The sequence below is a fragment of the Lissotriton helveticus genome, chromosome 12 (assembly GCF_964261635.1).
Source record: "Lissotriton helveticus chromosome 12, aLisHel1.1, whole genome shotgun sequence".
NCBI classification, from domain to species: domain Eukaryota; kingdom Metazoa; phylum Chordata; class Amphibia; order Caudata; family Salamandridae; genus Lissotriton; species Lissotriton helveticus.
The window spans coordinates 829,335,414-829,362,556 of record NC_136073.1 but is presented as its reverse complement, the minus strand read 5'-3'; the positions used below and the strand labels follow the sequence as shown (position 1 = coordinate 829,362,556).

The 27,143-nt window shown below is 44.1% G+C and overlaps 1 protein-coding gene across 1 annotated transcript; it reads right to left on the bottom strand.

Annotated features, from left to right (window-relative positions):
- Positions 1-1,621: 1,621 nt before the first annotated feature.
- Positions 1,622-23,205, bottom strand: LOC144798977 (mucosal pentraxin-like). Its single transcript, XM_078670119.1, has 3 exons — positions 23,121-23,205; positions 13,266-13,337; positions 1,622-6,274 (listed from the first exon to the last, which is right to left on the bottom strand). Exons 2-3 carry the CDS (start codon positions 13,321-13,323, stop codon positions 5,607-5,609), a joined length of 726 nt encoding a protein of 241 aa, XP_078526245.1. The 5' UTR covers positions 13,324-13,337; positions 23,121-23,205; the 3' UTR covers positions 1,622-5,606.
- Positions 23,206-27,143: the final 3,938 nt, after the last annotated feature.

Sequence of the window (27,143 nt, the reverse complement as noted above, 5' to 3'; positions counted from 1 at the left end):
GGAAAGCTTATGCTCTTATTTTTATTGTTTGCACTTTTCTTTTAGTGTTCCTTGCATTGTTCTTTATGTTATTTATAAGTTCTCTAATGCATCATTTTTGCCTATTTTGCTGTTTGTTTGTAAAGGGGAAGATGTGTGGTGACGCGTGCCTAAGAACTCTGCTCTGTCATGGAATCTGACCAATCGGATTCCTTGACAGGCAGTTTCTCTCTGGGCCCCTGTAAGACCGAACTTGTCTTCGCTACACATGTTTCAATAAATCATTTATATTACTATGAAGTCTCCGAAGGTTTCTTCATATTGGCCTCTGTGCCTTGCCATAAAATCAGATTTACACATGGTCAAGTGTTGTATGGTTGTGTAATTTCACAATAAACTCCAAATCTCGTATTTCCAACCCAGCTGACTCTGGTGATCAGCTACCAACTTTCACCCAATGTGATAAAAGAGAGTGGAAGGGTATTTGATGCCACCCATCATCCCTTTGACACCATATGGACATCTTCCTATCACGGTAGATGATTTTATCTCGCAAACCCCACCACAGGCCATTTGGAAAAATAGTCTCTCCACTTCCTGAGTTAAAATGGTAGTTTGTAAACAGACTTAAATAAAGTAGCACATGTTATCAGCAGCATGTTGGGTCATTCAAAAGTTGCTAAGTGGCACCTGCTTAAATCAAAAGAACTAGTTTGTTATTACTTCAGTAAGTCATGTTCAAGTAGCCTTGATCAATGTGACTTAACGGGTGAGTAAATTTCAGTAGAAGGTGCATTGAAACTACTCCCCAAATTTAGTTACTGTGACCACTGCATCTAGATGACAATCTTTAGATTTTGAAGCCAATACCTAGAAAGATAACTCACTGGACCAGTGCATCTCTGTCAGGCAAGTGAAAAACCTTGTTCTACTTTGATGGTGGCTGCACCACAGTGTCGGCACACTGAGCGACTTCCAGCTCTCTCTTGCTGGACGTTCTTTAGAACACAGTTTCATAACATAGATGTTTTAAAGTTGCCTTGTGTATCAGGATGCATGCTTCCTGACTTGACCTTCTTCACCAGGGGACATTTGTTACATCAGCTCATGACATATGCTTCCTTTTGCCTGACATTCACTCAGGTATTGGAATAGCTCATCGCAGAATTAGGCCAAACCAGTAATCAGATTCAGCAATGTATTCCACTCCAAAGAGGCAGAACAACAGGATGTTTGTAGCATATTGTTCCCAATCATTTGGCCCCCTAGAGTTAGACACGCTACCAGTTGCTTCTGCGTTACAACCAGAAATCCTATGTAGGGAGAGAATGCTGGTGGCACATAAACCTTGTTACACCTGAAATCACTTCAGTTTGTAAGACTTGAGGCCATCGTACACATGTGGCACATTTTCCTTGTTTGTGCTGGGCACACCTGGTGCAAACAAGGAAGATGCACCATATTAGGATGAATGTTCTTCCCCCCAGGACAGCCGCGAACTCAAGCTGCACTGGGGACAGCGTATTCATGTGAAAACCTTTGAAGCCGCTCCTTGTTTTACAATGCAAGTGGCTACCCGCCTCCACTTTTAACACGGGAGAGATCTAGTGTAGGCAGGAATCAAGCTTCAGGGAGGCACATCTGGTAAGCATTCAGTATTTATTTATAGAGCAAAGAAACAACGTGGACCTCGCCAGTTGACCAGGCCTTAACTGTCAAGTCTGGAATATCGCTTGGCAGAGGCAGAACACTAGAATGTACAAAGGTTCTACATAACTACTTAAAGGGGAAGCAGGAATGAGGTTCACATATAAGTAATTTACAACAAGATCCCCTTGCAGGAGGGTGCAGTGAATGACTGCACCCGCCAGCAAGGGCATGTCTGGGGGGTCCATGGGACCCACTTTCCCCCCTCCAGAGGGCTGCCGTGTGGGGGCACACTGACAGTGCACCACCTTATAGGTGGCACACTGGTAATGCACATCCTGACAGCTTCTTTGCCTCTGCACCCGCATCTATACTACGGAACGGGGGCAGAGGCAAAGGAATACCCTCAATTGCATTGGGTCACGCCCCCATGCAAATGAGGGAACACACTCTGGTGATAGAGCTGGCACTATATGTGAGCCAACGCTATCGGTATTACAGAAGGGGATGCACAAGCATTTGTGTCCACTTCTGTAAAACCAAAGTGCCCCGGGGGCGAAAAAGCGGGCACAAATACCCACAGCACCACTGGGGCACTTGTGTAATATGGCCCATGGATAGTATCAAGATGTATTGATGGTGTAACAACACTTCAGCAGAGGCCCGCAAACATCGACAGGTAGACATCAACTTTCTGAGCCAAAATGTCCTGCTGCATTGACTTTAACCCCTTCCATGCTCATGACGGAACGGTTCCGTCATCAGCGTCGGTGCTGATGACGGAACATTTCCGTCATGAGTCAATGTGATTTATGACCCTTCAGCACTGCAGCGAAATTCGTGCAGCACTGAAGGGGTTAAACATCCTATCCCTACATTCCATGTTCTAACATTGATTGATACAACAGTATTATAAAGGATGAAACAAATGCTACCAATTGGATAATTGACAAAAAGCAGAACAGGCAGCGCTTCCATAAGCACACGGCACACCTGATTGTTTGAACATAGCATGGCTTCCAGAAGTGTACGGCCACCAGGTATGCTACATAGATGGATAATAAAGCTCGGCTCAGTGAAGTCGTCACCCAATGGCAAATGAATGATGGAGGGAACCGAAAAAGGGAGATGACTCCATACAGGCGGATTGTGAAAGGACCAGAACTGAATGATACCTAATAAAAGGTGTAGAGTTGGTAATAAACTTTTAAATTGATAGGACTTAAAGCTACCAAAATGAATGTGCATCACCAAGTGAGTTAATGAATGATCGCTTGAATATAAAAGCAGCCGATAAACGGTGGCCTTTATCCTTTCAAATAAATGTGTATGGTCGAAATACTGGGATTATATGTGGCAGCTGAGTTTGGATATGACGATTATGGGATGGGGCAATCTTCTGCCAATCACAGTGGGCTATAGCATTCTGCACAGCCAATATGATATTTCTGGGGCGTGGCTCATCGCTGAAGACGCTGAATCTGGTCACCAGAAGGAGATCCGTTAGTGGAACATCAGTCACAGCACTGTCGTGTACTACGTGGCTTCAGCTCTGATTTCAGCTAAAGAGGTTGTAGGAGGGATCCCTTGTATGAGAGGTCTGCCTAAAGCAGGAGTCAATCTTTTCTGTAATAAGAGCTACTTATATTCAATGAAAATCATCCGAGCTACCAAATTGAATTAGTTAATAGTTACATATCAAACCAGATTACATTAGTGGATACCATGCACAAGATTACCAGCAATGCTGGCCATAGTGCATCATGGGTAATAACAACTATAGCGGTGATGCCTCTGGCACCAGGGAAATGACATTAGTTATAAGTTTCCCCAACAACGCATTATTTATCACTCAAATATAAGCTTTAAATATGTACGAGAAATTCAAGCATTTTTCTCTAAACATCAGCTTATGAGTTGCGAAAATACCCACATTTTTATCTCTGATACACACTTTTCAATTCTGAAATACATAACAAATTTGGCCAAGTAATACCTTCTAATTAAGTGGGCTGCACACAAGAGAGCTACTTCCAGGTATCTGTACCTGTGACAGCCTACATTGGAGAAAGGGCATTCTCATTTGCTTCAGCCAGAGTATGGAATGACCTGCCACAGGAATTATGAAAAGAATCTCAGCTTTTACCTTTTGATAAACAAACTAAACAGTTTACTTTTTAATTATTAAGCTCTGTTAACTTTATCCTATAATTTTAACCTGTTGGTTTTATTGTTTCTGAAGGGTATGTGTTTATTTCCGTCACCACCAAGGCGCTTATGGGCGAATGAGCTAAACAAATAATAAATAACACAACATTTGGACTCTGCTGGCATGCGTTAGGAAAAAAAACCCTGGTGGGCTAGGACCGAGGAGCCCAATTTTGGAGTCCATCAGCCTGGTCAGTGTGTCTGACCCTCAAATATTGAAATTTTTAATGAAGTCCTCTTTTTTTAATTTATGCATTTATTTATTTATTTTAATGATGTGGAAACACTACAAACCCCTTGTTGGTACTTAAGAGCACTGCACATATCAAGTTAGAGGAAATTATCAAGAGTATGGGAAGTACTAGGAGTCCTTATGAATGTGCGGCCCTGTGCCTGTCTGGTTACCCTAAGGTCTAGATTTTAGTGACAGGTTAGTCTGCTCATTTGTTAATAAACAGATTTAATACTAAATGAGTCTGTTTTCAAGAGTATTCGCAAGCACAAGAGCATTATTTAGTCCTTTAGGTAGGGTTCAGGCCATTCCAAGGCTTTGGCCATGACCATTTGAAGACTTGCCTCCATGTTTTAGTCTCTTGAAAGTTTGTGGTTTATGGTGTGATGTGGCCAATCAGAGATTCCTGGATGGGATGAAGTAGAGGGGGAGTAAAAGTTTGCAAATGCCATTTGTCTTACTTCCAATGCTCTATGAATAGTACAGATAATGTTTTATTTAAATAAAACTTTGGAATGTTGGGAACTCCGTTGAAAACAATGGAGAAGCTCCGGACTTTAAATGGCTGGTATAAGCCCGGAGCTCCAACATCCCAATGTTTGTCTTCATGGTTCTCCCTTTTTAATTTAGCACATTCTACCCTTAGTGGGTGGACTGTTCTAATAGCCTTATAGCCCTTCTGCCTCAGGTTATACCAGTTGTTAACAGCCTTCTCCCTTGTTATAGGCTCACGCCTGCAGCTTGGGTCCATAACTCGGGTTCAGGGCCTTTCTATACAACCGGTATAGCCCTTGGCAGCGGCCTACAAGGCTATATTCCACATTCTAATGCCTCTACCTGCAGTTCCTGCCAAGAATAATTGCAGTTTGCCAAGAACAAATTTGCAACTTGTGAAACAGGGTCAGGTGCTTCAGGATTACTAGTTCTGAAAAAAATGTGTCACTTCTAGTCAGCGGGGCTCTTCTCTTAAGGCAGAAGCTCGTCACCTACCCTGCTGCAAGCGCAGCAGGTACACACAGAATAATAAAATGGTCATTACCATTTTATTACCCTGTTTGGCCACCGTCCGCACTAGTGCAAGCTTGATGGTGGGGCAGATTCCTGTGTATTGCAGGATGACTGCTCAGTGCACATGACAGATTGGCGGGCTGCATACAGCCAGCCAATCTGTCATGCGCACTTTAAAGCCTGCAATCCCAGTGCTGTAAAACCGTTGAGGGGTTGGAAGCACAGGCACCTAGCCTTAAAATGAGCGCTGGGTTAGCCTGCTCCAACCAATCCTGGAACTGATTTTAGCAGCTCCAGGATTGGTTGGATTAGGGTGCAGGAAGCAAATCACCCACCTTCCTGCTGTGTCCGGAGAGTGGAGAGGAGAAAGGCAACAATATCAGGGAGTTTTACAGCGCACTGGTTCCTACGGATTTTCAAAGTTGCTAGCCGCCCCTGCTTCTAGTAGCCCACAGGAGTATTGTCTACAGGGACGCCACTCTCTGCAACTCGAAATGAGGCCCTAAATGTCTATAAAAAGGGCCTATAACAACTAGTTTGCGTCACATCTTGGGGAACCTTCATAACATGCCTGGTTATCACAACTACTCTGTTGCACCGGCTCCACCAGCACATCTCCTGTGATGTCATACCACAGGTCCCTCCAGCTGATGACATTGCCATTTAAGTGCTTGTTATTCATAAAGGCCTGGTGTATTTCTGCAGACGACAAAACATAATCCCACACATGTACATTATCAATTTCACCCGCAAAAGACTGGTTTATGTCAAATTTTCCTCCAAAAGAGTCCTGCTCTTGGCCAAGAATACATTTTAGAGGACCCTGAATGGAGTAGCCTTTTTTCATGACTTTCCTGGCGAGTGGCTTTCCATTGAGAAACATCTGGACCACCCCTGTGAATGAATCCCAGGTGCCACATATGTGGTGACTTCTGTCCAATGTGGGACTTGTAGCTCTGAAGGGCGTTTCTGGCCCACCCACATGGACCGCAAATGGACTTTCCTTAGAATTCCTGCGAAAAATTAGAAGATTGTTGTCTTGAGTAGGGCTGTTGCAAGAAAGGTAGCTGTACCCCTTAGTTAGCTCTGTGATTGCACGTAGGCAGGCGGTGAAACATTTCAATGAGGTCACTTCCTGTTTCAGCGTCACATGGTTGGTGGCAGATTGACTTGCGAAAAGAAATACCTGGCCATCCATGTCTGTAACAAAAGAAAAGAGACATGAAGAATGTATTGCTCCTTGGAAGAGGGATGATGGCATGAAAGTATGGGAGTCATTTGATCAAATACATTTCTTAATGAGTTTATGTATACATCAATGTTTTTGTCCAGTTATATGTATGTATACATTTATTTACGTGCATATTCTATGTATATTGATGGATTTAATTGATAACACTTTAACCATGAATTTATTTATGCATGAATTTATTTTTCCGTGTATTATTTATTTAGATATCTTTCTATTTATTCTATATTCTTTGTGTCTTGGATCTCTGCAATGTGGCACGTTCTGACAATTAAGGCCTTATTATGATGTCAGACGGATCGCACACCGACAGACCGTCGATGGCGGTGCGACTGCCGACAGGCCTTTAGTCTGACCGCCGGCAGGCATTTGGTCCGACTACAGCATTTCAACGCAGGTGGTCAGAACCTAAGCGGTCGGGGGAAGACTGCCGCTTCTGACAGGATCATCTAATCCCGACGGGGCGGCAGTTGGAATCGCAATCCCAAATGGAGGCGGTGCAGAGGCAGGCACCATCTTCAGGATTTCAATATCCCTTTCCGAAAGCCTTTTCATGTTGTGAAGTCTGCCATGTTGGAAACGGATTTGGGGCCCCCAAATATGGGTCCCGTCCATCGTGGGTGTCTGTAAAGTGGCCCAGGGGGCACATGTAGTTCCAGTACGCACCTCCATGCACCGTGTCATGCACCACATGGTGCATGGCACACGGTGCACAGATGTGCTCCTTTACACTGCAGCTTGTGCTGCCGATCTTTTCCTGGGCAATAAAAGCCACCATGTAAAGGAGCACTTTCCGACCACCAGCCCAGCGGTTGCATCCTAATGCGGCGGTCAGACCGCTGATTGTTTGTCGGATGGACTCCTGACTGCTGCGATAGAAGTCGGCGGTCTGACTGACCACCATCATACCGCCTTAACCGCGGCGGCAATTTCGCCACGGTGCGGGCGTTCCATTGAGTGGGCGGGGCTGCGACGGCAGTTGGCCGTTCGCAGCACTGGGGAGGGAGTGTTGGCCAACGGGAGCACGGAAAGGGATAACTAGGTCCCTAACAGGAGGAGCAGTGTGGGTGATATTTAAGATGGGAGAGGGAATGAAAGTAATGATATGAATGTGGTATCCAAGATGGAAGAGGAAATGAAAACATACATAACAAAAGCCGGTTTCATTTCAGATACTTCAAAGACCTTTCAGTAAATTAACAACAAAGCAGTGTAATGGAATATAGTAAATATATACAGTTGCAGCCGACTAAAACACCGGTGCGGTATTTGCCGGGTCTTGCAGGCATATCCTTTACCAAGTTCAAACTCGGAATTTGGACGTAAGAATCATGATTTGGTGCCTCCTACGTCAAATTCTGCATGTCCAGGTGATTACCTTGGATTTCTCTCATTAAATGTCAGAGAGATTAACCACTTGAGACAGCATGAGGGAAATAATTTATTGTACCTATAAGTTGCCAGGTGAGGTAAACTTCTCATTACTACGAATTCCCATAACTACACAAACAGACGGTTGCCAAGAGATCAAAATTAACAGGCTTGCTTTTAATAGAGCCCCAAGCATTGGGCATTTTTAAAGCACTTATAATTCACATAGATTCTGAGATGGCAAAAGGAAGAGAAAGCTGCCACCCCCTATACATTGCTTTCTTTGAAACATATCACTTTTGCCTACAATGCATACTTATAAAATTTCAGTACTGCCAAAGAGAGCCTTAATCTGACGACCTTGAGGGATAAAAAAGAAGCCATTAAATTATGAGAAATACTATCTATTGGACAGCACCCTTGCATTTAAAATGTGTTGTTTTGTTAGCATTTGTAATAAAGTAATATACATGAGGTAAAATACACACTGCTTATTGATCCAATCCTATTCAATTTAATTTGTGTCACTAAATCAGCAGCACCGACACCATTAAATTTGCGATGTCTGGTCTGCGTTGATTCCCAGATTAAGGGCAACAGCAACGCGTGTTTGCTGGAAACCAAATCATTTTACCTATTGGATAGGTAGGTTACAATCTCGACATGAGCAGTAACTGAAACCCCAAACAATCTGACCTCTATTATGAATCCCAAGGTGAAACCAAAGGGGATGATGGACGGAGTGTTGAACATTGCAAGCACTTACCCCTAGTCAACTAATCTGGGTTTAATCCATCATCTTTCTTTAGCTCACTCAGCCACCCCAGATCAGACATGGTCATATGCAAATCAGTCTGACTTTGTGCCTCATGGCAACAGTCCAGCCCGAACTGCCAAGCCATGCCTTTCCTGGACCAGAAACAAGCATCCTGGGACCAGTTTCAGGCTAATCAGCCATCATCAGCCAGGCTAGCTTGAATCCAGTGGCAAAGTGAGCAAGGGACCCACGTCTGGGCATACCCTGTCAACTTAGGGCGAACAAAACAAAACCAAAGGGGATGATGGATGGAGTGTTAAACGTTGCAAGCACTCTCCCCCATGTCAACTGATCTGGGTCTAATCCATCATCATTCTTTAGCTCACTCGCCACCCCAGTTCAGACATGGCCATATGCAAATCAGTCTGACCCTGTGCTTCATGGGAACAGTCCTGCCCGAACTGCCAAGCCATGAATTCCCTGGACTGGAAACAAGCATCCTGGGACCGGTTTCTGGCTAATCAGCCGTCATCAGCCAGGCTAGCTTGAATCCAGTGGCAAAGTGAGCAAGGGACCCACGTCTGGGCATACCCTGTCAACTTAGGGCGAACAAAACAAAACCAAAGGGGATGATGGACGGAGTGTTGAACATTGCAAGCACTCACCCCCAGTCAACTGGTTTAATCCCTCATCATTCTTTAGCTCACTCCGCCACCCCAGTTCAGACATGGCCATATGCAAATGAGTCTGACCCTGTGCCTCATGGGAACAGTCCAGCCCGAACTGCCAAGCCATGTCTTCCCTGGATCAGAAACAAGGATCCTGGGACCGGTTTCTGGCTAATCAGCCGTCATCTGCCAGGCTAGCTTGAATCCAGTGGCAAAATGAGCAAGGGACTGGTCCTAGGATGCTTGTTTCCAGTCCAGGGAGGACCTGGCTTGGCAGTTCGGGCTGGACTGTTCCCATAGGGCACAGGGTCAAGCCTTATTTTGCATATGGCTGGGTTCAAACTGGAATGGCATGGTGAGCAAAAAAATGCCGGATTTAGGGCCAGCTCTCTGTACTGGGGTGAATGTATGACATTGTTCTGCATTCTGTCCATCAACTGTTGTTTTTGCATTTGTCACCCCGAGTGGGACGGGTATGCTCAGACGTGACTCCTGTGTTCTCCATGCCACTGGAATCAAGCTATCCTGGCTGATGAGGGCTGAAAGCCCGAAACCGGTCCTAGGATGCTTGTTTCCAGTCCAGGGAGGACCTGGCTTGGCAGTTCGGGCTGGACTGTTCCCATGGGGCACAGGGTGAAGTCTGATTTGCATATGGCTCGGTTCAAACTGGAATGGCGCGGTGAGCAGAAAAATTATGGATTTAGCCCCAGATCTCTGTACTGGGGTGAATGTATGACATTGTTCTGCATTCTGTCCATCAACTGTTGGTTTTGCAGGAATCCCAAGGTGACCCAGGGTAGCCGGTCTCTTAAAACAAGGCTTTTCCTGGGTACTTGCGAAATAACAAACAAACGTGGCAATACAGCTACAAAACACATAATATAGAATTTGAAAAACAAGTAAGAAATCAATATGATGTTTAAAATGGCACAAATGAAGAAAATAAGATAAAGAGATTAGACCTATAGCAAGAACAAAAAGTGCTCAATTGAAAAACACAGGAGAGTACAAAATGCAATATTAGTTTATCAGGTGCAGGTGATTAAAAGTCAACACCCTTTGCCACTGATTTATGATGGACCCTATACAGGTAATACTTAGTGGTGGGCCATCTTCGTCTTTGTCTTAAAGAAATATGTAGAAAGAAGATCTCGAGTAGGGCATGGAAGAAACAGTAGCTAAAATGATTTAATGAGATCTTCCATTAATTTCCTATCTGCCATGGAGTAAAAAAAAATGATTCCACCAAAAATGCATTTGTTGTCGGTAAAACGGGCAACTGTGCCCAGTCTTTTACAAATTACATTAAAGTCAAAACGTTCTTATAAGTTCTGACACCTAAGATTTCATACATTCGACTGGTTCCAAAGATACCAGTCGGTTCAAGTTGCAATAGAAATCCTCATAAATCCAGGTCAGATCCACAGCAAAATGTCAAGTTCCAACTGGTTCCTGGGATTTCTCATCAGCACCAGCACTATATGTCTGCACCACTTCATACACTTCCTATGCACAGGGGAGAGATTTAAGAGAGAAACTAGTTATAACTAGTCAACATGTTTCTTCCTGGCAGGCCACCACATTTCCTAAGGGTCTTCTTCACTCTCAACTACTGGAAAGTGGTTCCACAGGTGGAAGATGGCTTCACTAAAGGACCATGACCCCTGTATCCTTGGAGGAGGGGGCATAAAGAGGCTGGAACAGGTACTCCTTTGTAGCAGTTTCCCAGTCCCAAAGTCTCACGGTAAAGCTGGAACAAATATCTTCTTAAATGCCGTTGGTAATTCCTCAGGAATTCTTCAATTCCGTTAGCTCTTCTCAATTGCAGTTAATTTTGTCTGGAAGTGTATCTAGCAGGATGGTGTCAAAAGGGAAACTTCAGTCAGCCAAGCTTGCATTTCTAACTCTGTGTATTGATGCAGTTTTGACAAAAAGGAAAGGAGACACACCCAGGATCTAAAGTGGGTGGTACTGAAATAGCCACCAAAGACAAATGAAAACATTTTGCAATAGTCATGAATCTGTGATATTAACAGTAAGCCATGTGTGCCCTATGAGTTCATCTCTGTCCTCCACCTCAAAATAATATGAGTTTGCTTGTTTTAAAGAAGCCGAACAATGCCAAGATTATTAGAATAACTATTACAAAATTGAGCATTGTAACAATCTGATAATTGTACCACCAAATTGAAAATTGGAACACTTCATGTTCTGTTTTGGATACTATGCACTGGCTACCTGTCTGAGTCAGGTTAACTTTTCATATCCTCACACTGTCCAATAAGTCACTGAGTGTCTCAGGCCATGGATTATCTCAAGAGAAGGCTCCAAATCTTGTGTCTTGAGAGAGAGCTCAGAACTGTTGGTAAGACATTTCTCACTGCACCACCGACTAAGAGAGTTAGAACAGTGGTCGGGCAGTGTCCCTTCATGCAAGTTCTTTGTGGAATAAGAAAGTATAACAGTGTGTACTTAAAAACAACTGCTCTCATTTTGGAAGGTGAAAACCCCATTCTATTTTTAAATGAAGGGGCAGTCTCTGCTAAGCTTGTTTGGTTTTAAAATTGTAGGACTAGAGAAAAAAGAAAATAGAAATAGGGGTAATACAGATCAATACAATAAAAGGTTTTTTCACTGAATAGGGTAAATATCTGTTAGTGAATATCTTCAGCGAGACTGCTCTTGTGGGTGTTAGTAATACTTTACAACTCGAGAAGAATTTATCAGACAGGCATTATGCTAGGTCCATCTTCAGTTCTCACCGTAATGTTATACCATAGGTATTTTTATAGTCTACAGATTAGACAGTATTTTGCAATTAATGAGCAAAAACATATTAGAAGGAAGGCTGAGAGAAGGAAATAATGACAAGTGAAGTGGCAAGATTGAAAAAATCAAACAGCAAGCTATGCAATTATTGGCCTGATATGAGGCACTTAGGTGCACGTTTTAACTCTAGAGCTAGAACATTCCCGGCATTAGTTTATTACCATCAGTCTTTTCCACCAAAGGTAACAGGGATGCTCTAAGTTGCACGTATTGGTGACACACACTGTATCACTTTGGATAAGATGTATATTCAAAGCTATGTTTTGAAAGATTGGTGCGATATGTTTGATTTTCCAGGTGCCATTGACTACCTACTTTTCCTCGAGTGACATCCACCCTCATACGTTCTCCAGTGACCTGCACCCTCAACAACTCCTCCTGTGGCCGGCAACCCCTTCTGCGATGGCCAGTGGAATCAACAATCTACTGAGATCCTTTTTCACTCCACTCCCCTGACCTGCTCCTTCTCCTCTCCATTGACCATCTGCCTTCTCTGACCCGCATCCTCCCTCCTTTGTTTATCTGCACCCCTTTCTGCACTGACCACTTACCTTCAACCTCAACAACAGGTTCTGGGATATGTTCCTCTACTCTACTTCCATGGCCGGTGCCCTCGCAATCTTCTCTCCCCACTGCACTCACCTGCCCCCTCTCCTCTTCAGTGACCTCCACCATCCCCATCACTGATCCACATCCTCTCCTGTCCACCGACTTGCACCCTCGCCCCACCTTCGGTGACTTGTACTCTCACTTATCTGTTGTCACGCACCTGCCCACTGACCAGCCCTTTCTCCTCTCCATTGACCTGCCCCGCTCCCCCATCACTGACCCACATTATCTTCTCTCTCATCCACTGAGCTGCATCTTCAACAACTCCTTCTGTGGCATGCACCACATCCCCTCCTTTGGTATCCCTTACCATCCCCCACCTACTGACGTACTGTCTCCACTCACCTGCCACTGTCATGCAATGACCTACACCCCTGTGACAACAACAAGTAATGGATGGAATGCTTGAGTTAATCTCAGCCACTGGCAACCGCTCGGGCCATATCCCAGTCCATTGTTTTCCACCCACCATGCCAACTCAGTTTGGACCCAGCCATATGCAAATCAGTCTTGACCCTACTCCAATAGGAACAGTCCAGCCCCAAGAGATGCAGAGTATCAAAAAGGAGGTGATATGTCTACCCAATGTAGTAGTACTCCAGGGTGAAAGGTAGGACAGCTTACTGGTTTTAAACCAAGGCTTGTGCACCCTTCAGTAACACCCTCAAACCTCTTCCGCTGCACCTTCATTATTTCAACAACACTTACTTGTGCCTTGGGAAACAGCTCCCATGATGCTGAGCAGGAACAGAAAGGTCGACCTCATGTTTCCCCACAGTTCTGAAAAGCAAAGTATTTAACTGATTAGTACTTTGCATTCTGTAGGTCATTGTTTTCAAATCTAAAGGACTTACAGGATTTCTACTTTAGATACATTTGAACACAAATCGCTCTCAAAGGAAGTCATGTGCATAATTTAAGATTATTGTTACATTTGGGGGGAAATCCAATCCTTGTGCCTTCTTAAACAAACCCTCTGTAACCGAATCAGTGTTGTATTTACTATATACTCTCGCGCCGGTTTGTTCATTACGTTGCAGAGTCTCATTCCGCCCTAAGTGAACTAGAGCGGTATTACCATAGTCTGTCAAGTTTATGCTCATGTTACGGAGTCTCACCCCGCCCTGAGTGAATTTTGGTTCCTCTGCCTGTTGAGCACCGCTGTGAATTGGGAGAATCAGTCTTAAAGTAGTCATGAGAGAGGGTTATTAGTTACACTAGGTTTTCCTAATGCAAAACCCAACCCTTTACCTCCATTAGTGACAATGGCAGCTAACCAATGAGGAAGTGTCCTACAGAGCTACCAGTCTGACTCAGTGGGTAAAGTGTATCTTTCTTCCAGAGAGGCTGAAAGTGGCGACCAATTAGAGGGTAGGTAACAGATAACACTGCACTATATGGGAAGACAGAGGCAAAAGTCCTCTTTATTTCTAGTTATTGTTCTGCATCACTGAAGGGTGAGGAGATTGCAGATTATTTGAAGCACATACTTGTCATTTAATGTGAGGCTAAAGGAGTATGGATTCGTTTGTCATCTGTTTCTTAAACGAAATGTGAACTGTCTCTTAAGCATCCTTAAGCATTCTACGTTTGCAGCCTCTGGACCTGATGTCACCCAAGTAGAGGAGAGACATCTCCCCGTGATTCCTCTATTCTAGGACATATTGACCGTCCATCTTTTACGGAATTTGAGCTCATCACGACAGATGAAGTATTAGAAGCCCTCAGGAAAGTGAAGTCGGGTTCCCCCACTGACTCACTGGCCCCTCGAAAGTGTAATGAGATATTCCCGCTTTTGGTCAGCTCCCTCACCAATGTCTTTAATACCTCGTTTGAGCTTGCAGCCATACCCAGTAGCTGGAAGGTGGCCCAGGTAAAACCTATCCTTAAAAAACCCACCAGTGACCCTACTATTATGTCTAACTACAGGCCAATATCGCTACTGCCTTACTTCGGGAAAGTACTGGAACACCTAGTTAAGAAGCGTATCTCCACTTTTATTGAAGCCCATGCGCTTCTAGATCCCTCGCAGTCAGGATTTTGCGCTGCTCATGGGACGGAAACTGCAGTAAATGAGATAGTAGGCAATATCCGTCTCACTCTAGACAGAGGCGAGTCCGCAATTTTGATCCTATTAGACCTTTCAGCTGCCTTTGACACCATTTCCAACAGCATTCTTAACCGACGGCTGTGGGAGATTGGTGTCAGAGGCAAAGCCCTGGCTTGGTTTGAGAACTATCTTGCGGACCGACTTACATATGTCAAAGTTAATACCTTGGAGTCTAGAAAGACCCCTCTCTCTGTAGGGGTTCCACAGGGCTCCATTCTTAGCCCCCTACTATTCAACATGTATCTGACCCCCCTGGCCAATATTATAAAATCTCATGGCTTTTCTACAGTGTCCTACGCGGACGATACTCGGGTGCTTATTACCTGTAGCTTAGATGTCCTTGATACCCGCATCAGATTTAGGGAGTGCAAGATCAAGACTAGTGAATGGATGAGTGAAAACAATCTCCAACTAAACTATAGCAAAACAGAAATTATGCTATTTGGCAAGGCAAAGACAATTTGGTCACAGCACTGGTGGCCCCGAGAACTCTGACTTTGCCCCGAACCCAAAGAAGTGGTCCGTGATTTGGGAATTATGATCGAATGTGCTCTCTCTATGAAAGCACATGTCAACCAAGTATCAGGCATCTGTTACGTAATATTGCGGAAACTTCGTAAAATCTTTAAATGGCTACCTCTCGAGTCCAGGAAACCTTTGGTTCACGGACTAATTATCAGCCGCTTGGATTACGGTAATGCCATGTTCGCCACCATCAATGAGTGTCTGTTGACAAAGCTTCAAACCCTACAGAACGCCGCCGCACGTCTGGTGCTAGGGTTGCCTCCCAGGTCTCCCTCCCTGCCCAGTCTTAAAGAGTTACACTGGTTGCCTGTACTCCAAAGAAGTCAATTTAAGATCCTTAATCTTACCCATAAACTCCTCTACGGCACAGGGCCCTCATACTTGGCGGAGAAATTGGTCTGGTACAAACCCTCCAGAGCTCTAAGATCCTCTTCTAAATCTCTCCTAGTCCAGCCGCGGGTCCGAACTTCGAGAAATGGATGTCGGGCTTTTTCTTATATAGCCCCCCAACTTTGGAACAAGCTGCCTTCCCATCTTTTGTCCCTATCCAATCATCTGGCCTTTCGCAGGGGCCTAAAAACTTGGCTCTTTCCCAAGTAATTCCTCCCCACCCTCCACTCAAGCAAGGTTGTCGTCCCTTTCTCTGTTGCCGAGCGCCTTGAGACCTTTTGGTGAAACGTGCGCTATACAAGAGCATATGACTATGACTATGACTTAGGGGTGTCTGTTTCATATAAGTGGTGGTGAGAAGTGTGTGCATCTACAGGGACATTAAGCGGGGTCTCTTTCTTAGAAGAGTTAGTGACAAGTGTGTAAATGTACTAGGACATTAGATGTGGCTGCTTCACATCAATGATTATGAAAAGTGTGTGAATCTACAGCAGGCTACTAACAAATATTTACTGAGGTGCCACAGGAAAAGTTTTAGAGTTTGACCAGGTACTGCGTTGGTTGGGGAGGGGGTTGGGGAAGCAAACATATATGCAAAGGAAGATCAAAAAAAGCAAATGTATGCTTTCTTCTGAAATCTACTTAAAGCATGCATTTCAGTATATTTTGTTATTTTCTCTTCTTTGTGTGTTTTTCAAACCAGAGAAAAAATTTGAGAAAATTTCCCCTAGAAAAGTAATCCTGAAGTAGGTAAATGATTTACGTTTTAAAATGCTAATCTGATTTGCTAAACTGCCTTAGAATATATGTTAATTTCCTCTTCTGTACGTTTCTGCAGTACTCCTCATGTGTAGTGAATTGTATGTTTACATTTCGATGATAAAACAGGGAAGCACTCTGGCATGAAAGTGGCGGCTTTCACTGGTTCAGGCTTCAAATAGCAATGGAATGCTAACAAGGAGGGCCTCAAAAAGGGCCTGGTGAGTCGCATGTTGCCCCCTGGCCGTACAATGAGTATCAGTGATCTAAGGGGGTATGTTTTATATAAGTGGCGGTGAGAAGTGTGTGACTGTACAGGGAGCATGGGTATAAATAGATGCAGCTTTAGAACTACGACCAAACTGTGGGCATTTTGCTCGAGACTCTTTGGATCGACCCAGGACCCAAAAGGATTTTTTCAAGAACGATACAGGTCCATATGAGATTTGGGATGCCCTGAGACAGCCCCAGGCCGGATGGCCATGTAAAGGGGCGAAACACGTGTTGGCTGTTTTTCACCTTGAATTTGAATTTAAAATATTTATTGAGCGCATCATTCACCATGCGGTTTCTTGGCGCTATGGAGGCAAAATTAGCAGTAACACACACCAGAACTGAGGGGGTGACAGGGAAAGGAGAGGAAGTTACATTGGGAAAGCTTGGGTAAAAAGAAAAGTTTTAAGATGTTTTCGGAAAACAGAGTAATGTGTAGCCAGACGCAGATGATCAGGGAGGGAATTCCAGAAGGAAGGTGCCAGAACAGAGAAATTGGAACCCCCCCATTTCTTGCGTCTGTATCGGGGAACATGTAGAAGTGATTGGGTGGATGAGCGCAGCTCGCGAACAGGGGTGTATTCTTTAAGTAAAGAAGAAATAAAGGCAGGGGCAGTCCCTTGACGTGCCTGGAAGACCATGCATCCAGTCTTAAAAAGAGATCGCTCCTTAACAGGCAGCCAATGTAGTGCTTTCAGCAGGGGGGTAGAGTGGTGAGAACGGGGAAGACCATAGATCAATCTGTCCGCCTGGTTTTGAACCAGCTGGAGCTTCTGCAGACTATAGGCCGGGATACCGTTGTAAAGGGCATTAGCATAGTCCAGCCGGGAAATAACCAGAGCGGACATGATTAATCTGAGAGCGGAAGGAGAGAAGAAACGGGACACAGAGCGGATAGTACGAAGTACAAAAAAGCAGGAAGACACCACAGAACTAATTTGTGAGTGAAGATTGAGATGATTATTGAGCTTGATACCCAGAGTTTTAACTGAGGGAGAAGGTGTGGGAGGGGATCCCAGGGAGGAGGGCCAAAAGAGAGAGTTCCAGGGACTGGAGGAACCACCTGTAAGGACCAATTCTGTTTTGTCAGGGTTCAACTTCAGATGGTTGTGGTTCATCCAGTCCCTGATGAAAATCATAATAGACTGAAAATTAGAGACAGAATGAGAAGAGGAGGAGCGATTAAAGATAAGCTGGAGGTCATCTGCGTAGTTGAATACAGTGACCTCCAGCTGTTGGAGGGCAAAGATCAAAGGATAGATATAGAGGTTAAATAGAAGGGGAGAAAGAGAAGAACCCTGAGGGACACCACAAGTGACTTTGAGTTGGGTGGCCGAGAAATCCCCCAGCCGAACCGCCTGGGCACGGTCCCTCAGGAAGGACGATAGCCACACCAGGGCTGGGCCCTCGACCCCCGCCGCTCCGACACGGGACAGTAAGATGGTATGATCAACCGTGTCGAAGGCGGCGGAGAGATCGAGGAGCACCAAGGCCTGGTTGTTGTCGTGGTCCATGCCCTCCCTGAGATGGTTCAGGACCGATACCACGACGGACTCGGTGGAGTGCCTAGGCCGAAAACCGGCCTGGCTGGACGCAAGACCACCATTGTCTTCCACGTGGGCACTGAGGACTGATGTAACGTGTCGCTCTAGCACCTTGCCCAGATAGGGCAGGAGGGAGATGGGGCGGTAGTTGGCTGGAATGGAAGGGTCCAACCCAGGCTTCTTGAGGATGGGGACTACGGTGGCAGATTTAAGGGCTGGAGTTACTACGCCCTGAGCCAGCGAGCTATTAAGGAAAGATATAGGCGGTTTAGGACAGACCGAGTAGATCTGTTGTAGTATGTAGGCTGGGCAGATGTCCGCCGGGGAACCAGATTTTATTTTGGGGAGTATTGCAAGAAATGACTCCTCAGTGAGCGGAGGAAAAGAGGAGAGAGAGACGTGAACAGTCGGGGGAATAGGCTCAGAAAAAGCAGAGGAAGGGGGTGGAATATTGGCTCTGATGTTAACAATTTTTTCTAAAAAATAAGTGTTCAAAGAATCACAGAGGGACTGGGATGGGGAAGGTTTAGGGGTGGCCCTGTCAGAGTAAGCCAAGTCCTGGACAATGGAGAAGATCTCCCTGGATTTATTCTCCGCTGCCAATATTTTCGCTAAAAAATAAGTTGTTTTAGCACTCAATATGGCTTTTTTGTAATCGTTCAGCAAAAATAGATAAGACTTTTTAGATGAAGGGCAGTAGTCCATTCTCCAGTGCCTTTCTGCCCGCCGAAGAGTCAGCTTCTTTGCCTTTAGATCGTCACCAAACCAGCGATTTGATTCCTTTGATCTTTGAGTGGATATCCTTCGTAGTGGGGCTACCTTATCACAGCCTCCCGCAAGCCAACCTTTTTGAAATCCAAATCAGAATCCCTCAAATGAGTTACAACACTTCTATATAAAGAATTATCACTATGAACCCAGCGTACTGGAATTTTTTCAGAATAACACTACTACTTTGGCATGTCCTGACAACTCTTTTGGAACTCTCTTGTGACTGGGGGGTTAGGGGTATCCCCCTGTCAAGGACAAGTACCTCAACTATATTTGCTCAATACTATACGGCCAGCAAGGGATTGGGACCCATCACCCCTTTTCTCCCTGAACAGGTATAAATATGTCTACAGTGAGGCTTCTTCTGTCATGAGGGACATTTTGAACACATGCTAAAAAGTAGTGGCACAGCAGGGGAGTCTGAGACCCGGGTGCATCTGCACCTACTCTAGTACTGATAGATACGCCCCAGGAAAGATTACTCTTCTGTGAGAATCAGAAACTACAGTGCAAGACTGGAGCCAGAAGATGTCTTCTTTCAAATGAATAGTATTTGACCCCAACAGTATTTGACCGGTGTAGGGGAGGACTCAATGTACCATATTGGTGCGTGTTCATCAGATTTGCACGTAAAGAGCTTAACAAGGCTGAAGCAATGATGCCACAGCGTAAAATACCCAGTTACTTACCGATAATCGTCATTACTCCGAGTCCAGGTCTTCCTGCCCCATTCCTGAGCCCATCCCCCCTCCCATGTCATGAATTTGGGGATTGCTTCTTCTCTTGGATATTTTGCTATGTATTCCCAGGATGTTCACATGAAGTAGTTCCTGCTTTATGCATGTCGGTTTATCCGGTGGCATACTGGGGCAAGTTTTTTGGCTTTTGCTAGGTAATCAGTTTCTGTGGTGCTGGACAACTGCTCATGATTTAAGGATTGGGACAGGAAGATGGACGAGGAGGTAATGGTTGCCACAACCCTTTTATTCAGAGAAAATCTCTGTGCAACCAACAACAAAGTCCTGCTGACTAAAGGTTTATGGCCACCCAACCACAGGAGGACACATTTAATCTTCTCAAGCATCAAACAGCTGTAAAGGAACAGAAAACATAAATGCAGTATAACACTTTGTAGTGGGAGGTGGTAGATGCCACTATTCTAGGTGTCAGAGTGTCAGGAGACAGGAAAGCACTAGAAATCTAAACACTCATTTTCGCCTTCTCTGTTCTTTTGTTTCTTTCATGTCATATCTTTCTTATTCTCTCTCCGTCTCTTTCTGTTTCCCTATCCCTGCATCGGGCTTTTTTTCTCTTTCTCTCCCTCACACTTAAACTCTGACTTATTCCCTTCTTTTATCTTATTTTTCGGCCTGTCTCTCTCTCTCTCTTTACCTCTTCTCTACTCCTGTATTTTGTGTTCCTTCAGCCGTCTCATCTCTTTCTCTCTCCCCCTCTCTCTATCCATCCATTTCCCTCTTATTCTGTCTCTCTTTCCACTTCATCCTTTCTTTCTCTTCTTCCTTTATGATTGAGGATGATCTTTCAGGTCCTCTCTTTCTCCCTCTTTTTATGTCTGCCACTTCCCTCTCAGTCACTGCTCTCTCTTGTTCCTTGTATCTATGTCTCTGCAATGTTTATTTTGAAAAATAAATATGTAAGTGGAGCAGCTCCAGCTCGTGGCTCTTAATCTAACTCCTGAAGGTTCATCTGGATCCCTGCTTCCTTCCTTTGTCCAGTGGCAGCTCCTCCGCTAAGGCGAAGGAGCACTGCCCCACTACTCTCTGAGCAGTGCAAAAAAGGAAAAATAAAATGAAAATAACACAATGTTATTATCATTTTATTTTTCTGTACTGGCTCAGTTTGTTTTCATTTTAGGCATGGGGAGGGGCGGGAGTGGCCAGAGCAGGGAGAGGAGTGGTGGTCACTCTCCAAGTGTGCATGGCTGTTTGGCCAGCCGTCTTGGGCCGGCCGAATAGACATGCGCACTTAGCATTTCTCCACCTGCTGTGTTGCACAGCCTGGTAGAGAACAGTCCCAGGCTCCCAATCCCTGTCTGAGAGACGAATCATGCGGCTCAGACCAATCACGACTCTGCTGTCATGCGGCTAATAGTATTACCAGCATGAGAGCAGCGTCGTGATTGGCTTCGGAGAGTCTTTGAGCCTGTGTGCTTCCGTGCGTCGACTGAAGAGGACAGAGGTAAAGCAAGGGCCTGCACGTAGGTGTTATATTTTTATTTTTGAGCCGGATCCGGACGGGGCTAGGGTGAAATGTGCTGACCTTGTCCTGGTGCAATTTCCCACAAAGTCAGCTGCAGGCGTGCTTTCCCTGCTGTGTGTACAGAGCAGGAACCTGCAGGAACGGAGGAAGGTCTCTTACTTCCAGTTCCGGCTGAGCCCAACACAAATACTTCACTTAATAGGCCATCAGCACTCCTTTTGTCCCAGTCCCAGCTGAGAGCTAGCTGGAACTTTAACACTTTGATGACAATGCTGTTGAGAAAACAAATCCACCTTGCCACTTCACAAGTGCTTAAGCTAAACCATGATTTTTTTTTGGGGGGGGGGTCAATTTTCCAAGCTTGATATTTTTATTTATTTTGTATTTTACAGAGTTTTATATAGAGTAAACTGGACCCGAATCGGGTATCAGAGCGCTTTACATAACACCTTGCATTACATGAGGACACATTCATTTTTTTTGTTAGGATGTGTAACAGATAAGCATGCACTGTAAGGTCAGATATTTCTATTTGAACAATTACACTAATAACGGCTTATATAGAACTTAATAATACGACTTGATTACTATTGAAAGTAATCCTCTTTATCAACTTTAGAATAACGAGACTTTGAGCAAAAAAGTGTAGGGTTCTATATGTATGCCTTGCAATCTGCATTGAGCCTTGTTCCGGTTCATAATGCACAGAGCTGTAATGCAAATATTTTAACTGGTGACATGAAGGTGACATGGGAATCGCTGTGATAAAAGCAGTACCCCACTGAGATGTCTGGGTTAAATACAAATCTGTGTGCTGCATGTTAGACGTTCTGCTTTCTGTGAGGCACTTTAACCCTCTGTTTCATGATGAGCCAAACCTGTAACCAGACAAAAGCAGATTTCTACATCAAGTGAATTAACAACCCAAGCAATCTTACTGTTAGTACACCCTGGACATTTCTGGGATGCAAAGATCTCTGCAGCAGGCGCCTTAACCAAGAAGCTATTTTTAAAAGCAGTTTGTTTGTAAGCAATCAATTAAGAACGAACAAATTTACAAAAACATCTGTCTTTGCCCTAATTCATTTGGGGGCAGAGGCTTAAAAATATTTGTGTAATTTGAGTGTCAGAGTCTGCTCTCCATGGCGCTGTCCATTATGACTCCACCCCCTTTCTGTTGACCCTTCACCTCCAATTCGTGGCGTCTGAAAGTATTTGTATTTTCCATTTCCAGCCAAAGCTGCCTGACCTCAGCAACTCCCCATTCTATCAGCTGAATCACCATATTCATTCAGTATGGACCGCAATGCTCATATTTAAACTCCCCTTCGAAACATTTCGAAAGTGATATTTCGGTGCTCTGCCCTCCTAGTTTATTCATCCGGTCTCTGAATCATCCAGCACCGAAAGATGTGACTTTCTAAAAAAAAAAAAAAAAAAATGGCTCGGGCAATGGAACCAGGGCAAGGGTGGGTGACATTAACAACGGAAACTTTCGAAACTAAAATCTGACTTCTGAGGACTGAAGAAAAAAAAATGAAAAGTGCCAACTACTTTGAATCACAGCTGAAGCTCGTCTGTTCTGCGCATTTTTTTTTTTTTTGCAGATTTACATAGCGCGAACTCGACCCCAAGGTCAATTGGAGCGCTTTACACGAGCACGAGATTACATTACTCAAGGTCAGATTGATTTTAGTTGTTTAGGCACAGGGGGCAGATTTACAAGCCCCTTGCGCCACGTTTGCGTCACTTTTCCCATGTTAAAAGGGACGCAAAAGTGGCGCATGGGGCTTGTAAATCTGCCCCAGGTAGTTTAAGTGATTTGCCCAGAATCACAGGATGCTGAGCCGGCGCCGAGACTCGAACCCGGTTCCCTGGCTCTAAAGTCAGCAGCAGAGCCTGGGCCCCCCATCCCCCAATAAAAGGTCAAGAACGAGCACTTTCTGGTCACTCACTCACGAAATAACTTACATGTCAGATGCGAAGCAAAGGTCTTCGAAAACCCACTTTCTTTCAGGAAGTTGTCGACTGGACAGCAGCAGCACGTGCTTTATAGCCCCCATGTGAGATGCACGTGACACATATCAACCAATCCGATTCGCCCAAGTATCAGAGGCAGCGGGCCATATATTTCACAATCCAGCTCTTAAATATTGAGGAACTGAGGGAACGCTTTGGGACTTTCTGGTGTCCTGCAAGAAGGAAGTTGACAGAACACTTGATCCGTGTAGCAATAATCGGATTTTGATGCTGTATGCTCTTTTCCTCAGCTTTGCTGCCAACTTAAAGGAGCACTTCCGTCAGAGTTTAAATCCTTGGCTGGCCCGGAAGATTTAGCTTTCAAAAACTTGGCTTGTCAAGAGGTTCTGGGCACAAATCAATATATGCCAATAAAAAAATATTCTAAATAAAAAAAAAACTTGGCTTGTCTTAGCCTCCATGTGAGGCAGCCTGAAGCTAGGCCTTCTCTCTGTAAGTCCCACAACGCTGGGATAAACGTCTCTGAGACTTAGAAGTATTCTTCCACCTCGATTCCCAAGATTTAACAAGCAGTGGCAAAGCCAACCGATCACACATTTTGGCTTACACTGCCGACCTATTCTTTGCCAATGCTGTTGCCTTGTGTCCCAGCGTGATAACATAATATGAATATAAATATATGCATGGTCACTCATCTGACAAGACATGGCTGACATTTTTTTTATTTACCTTTCTGGGGTGGCCAACTAGGCGGATACCAGTCTTGGAGAAGTGAAGAAAAAAAATGAAAGGTGCATCAATAGGAGCAGTCTGGCAGCATATTGCAGCTGCCAGGGCCTCCAAAATATATATATATATATATATATATATATATATATATATATATATATATATATTCCTCACAAATGTCCCCGTAGCAGAGGGAACTCCATTGGTTGGTGCACGCGTTTGGAGACCGGGAACGTGTCTCCCAAGTAATTTTGTAAACAAAAGGCAAGGACGCGGCACTCCTCTTGAACACGATAGTTTATTTTTAGGTCTCTTTGCAAAAACTCCATATATATATATATATATATATATATATTTACATGGATGAAGAAAAGGTGTGGCAGTGTGAGGCAGAGGAACTATGGTGGAACGTGTGGGGGAAGTAAATGATGGCATGAATAACAAGGTTTGTGGGAGCAACCGAAGAGGTGGGGGTGGGATTTAAATGAAAAAAGTGCTGATTTGTTTTTTTATAAGTATCTAAAAAAATACAAGAAGGCAGGGGGCATTAGGGAAGCAATACACAAGCTTGATGGCGGCAACATGGAGGTGAGTGGATGTTGGGGGTAAATTAGCACACAGGGGAGCGAGTCAAAAAACACATGCCCTGCCATGGAGTAAAGAAAGCCAAAAAAAGAAATCAGTTCCCTGAGTGTGAGTAGTAGAAGGACACCAGCCTTCCAATCAAATGGATTGCAAAGAAGCTATGGTCCAGGGGACGAGCAAACACCAGAAAAGGATGGAAAAACATTGAACAAGAAGCCAACCTCTTATTAGCAATGGCCCAAACCCCAGAGTACGTATTGGTATCGTCTACGATAGGTCGTCAAGTGTGAATAAAGTTAAAGAGAGCCCCTATCAAACCTCAAATTCATGGGATTCACGTTCAAGATGATTCGGTTTCCCTCGAATTACATGGCTCCGGCTCTCAGAAAACAGATGATAAAGAGGGCAGTGGTCCTGATTAAAGCTCTTCGAAGGAAGAAGTTGTGAGGGGACATTCGGCACTTAAACACCACAGGACACTGCAGACTCTGAGGGTCCAGTTATAAGATAAAGGAATAGAATACAGAAATCTAGGGGAAGGAAAGGGGATTTGTCTGGGACCACAGGGTTTTAGATGAAAAAATGCATCAATCAGACTATTAAAACGCTTTGATAGCTGCATACCTGCGGATGATGCGTCCACCTGTCAACTTTGCAAAGAAACTGATTGTGTAGATCAGATACACCCAAAAATTGGCGTGGTGCCCTCAGAAGTCTGCTATCTGCTCAATCAGATGATCTGCAGTTCATTAACAGAGACACAGTGAGTTTCCTGTGTGCTGCTAACTGTTTTGGACCAACGAGGATGGCTCACTCATGTAATGTGACTGATAATCCCAATGGGGTAACCCAGTAATGTGCAGAGCCTGGATATAGGTATGTTAAGTGAACAGTGGTTCTGCCACATCAGTACATTTCGTTTTATGTCCTCCCAAGGGTGGGACTATCAACTGTGATTCAGTCGAGCACAACACTGATATCGTAAACAAAAAGACAGTCGACTTGATAAACGTTAGTACATTGAAAAAATCATGTATTTGCAGAAAAATGGCATAACAGGATACATATCAAATATACACAACATCGATGGTTAAGTGTGGTTCCGCCATGACGTTATTGCAATGAATGTAATTCATACATTTACGCATCCCGCGGAATTTTGTGTCTAGGTCTTTTGGCCGTTTAGAGAGTAAATATTTTATGTTATCTGCTCTAGTGTATGCAAACAGTGGTGTCTGCAAAACAGGTTTCTGAAGTCAGCTTCCTGTTGTAGAAGTTCCCACCTATGTAGAATGATCTTCTGGATTTTTTGAGAGTTGCTCGAAAATTTTGAGACGAACACCATTCTGTTTGTGGAATCCTTTGGTTTGTTCTGGAGTAAATCCTTACGTTCTACCGACAATGCTTTTGTAGTGTGTGTCACTCTATTGTAGTGCACACCTTGTTCTAGATACCATGTGGTCCCTAGCCTCATACACATTACATGAGTGAGCCATCCTCGTCCAGTTCTTGGAATTGCCTGGAGTTTTGGTCAAAAAACATTTAGCAGCACACAGGAACTCACTGGGTCTCTGTTAATGAACTGCAGATCAGCTGATTGAGCAGAAAGCAGACTTCTGAGGGCACCACACCAATTTTCTGTGTTTATCTGAGTTATTAAGGGCAGTCGGGAACCTTGTAATGCCCTACGTCTTCTCCTTTCTGTGATATTATAAACGTATTTTGTAACCATCATCTCCATGGTAAGTGTTTTCCCCTATGCCATCTTAAGGATGTTTAGGGCCCATTTGAAAGACATATTTTGGGGTCCCCTATTCTGAACTTTTTTGAATGATTAGCTCATTTTCAGCTTATTCAAGCTATCAAAATGCCAAAAAAAGTTGGATTACTCAGTAAAATTCCAGAAACGCTGTCACACAAATACAGCTGAAAGTTCAAGCTGTCCAGAGTAGGGCAGTCAAATACTGGCAAATGAAAAGTTCAACAAGCATTGAAAAAGACATTACTTTCTGTGCAATTGCATATTGGTTTTGTATTTCAACAGCAAAACCTTACACGGAATGTAGTTTCTGATGTGCCTCTTCCTCCAAATGAAGGAAAAGTATGGTAAAGGAGACTTGGTGGAGTGGTGGTGGAGTAAAACTTGCTCTATTTTCTACTGCTTGTTATTACACTGAGAGACCTGTGCATATGATTAAAATAAGAGACTACTGCATATTATTACACCGAGAGTCTACTGCATAATATTACAATGAGAGACTACTGCATAGTATTACAATGAGAGACTACTGCATATTATTACACTGAGATACTACTGTATATTATTACACAGAGAGACTACTGCAATTATTACAATGAGAGACTACTGCATATTATTACAATGAGAGACTACTGCATATTATTACAATGAGAGTCTACTGCATATTATTACTATGAGAGACTACTGCATAGTATTACAATGAGAGACTACTGCATATTATTACACTGAGATACTTCTGTATGTTGTTACAATGAGAGACTACTGCAATTATTACAATGAGAGGCTACTGTATATTATTACAATGAGAGAATACTGCATATTAGTACAACGAGAGACTACTGAATATTATTACACTGAGATACTACTGCATATTATTACACAGAGAGAGTACTGCATATTATTACACTGAGGTACTTCTGTATGTCATTACAATGAGAGAC

Bases quoted from the DNA above. Each gene is read 5' to 3' on its own strand.
- LOC144798977 (XM_078670119.1), bottom strand. From the start codon at position 13,323: ATGAGGTCGACCTTTCTGTTCCTGCTCAGCATCATGGGAGCTGTTTCC. The intron at 6,275-13,265 runs GTAAGTGTTGTT...CTTTTGTTACAG, and splicing joins AGCTGTTTCCCAAGGCACAA to ACATGGATGGCCAGGTATTT.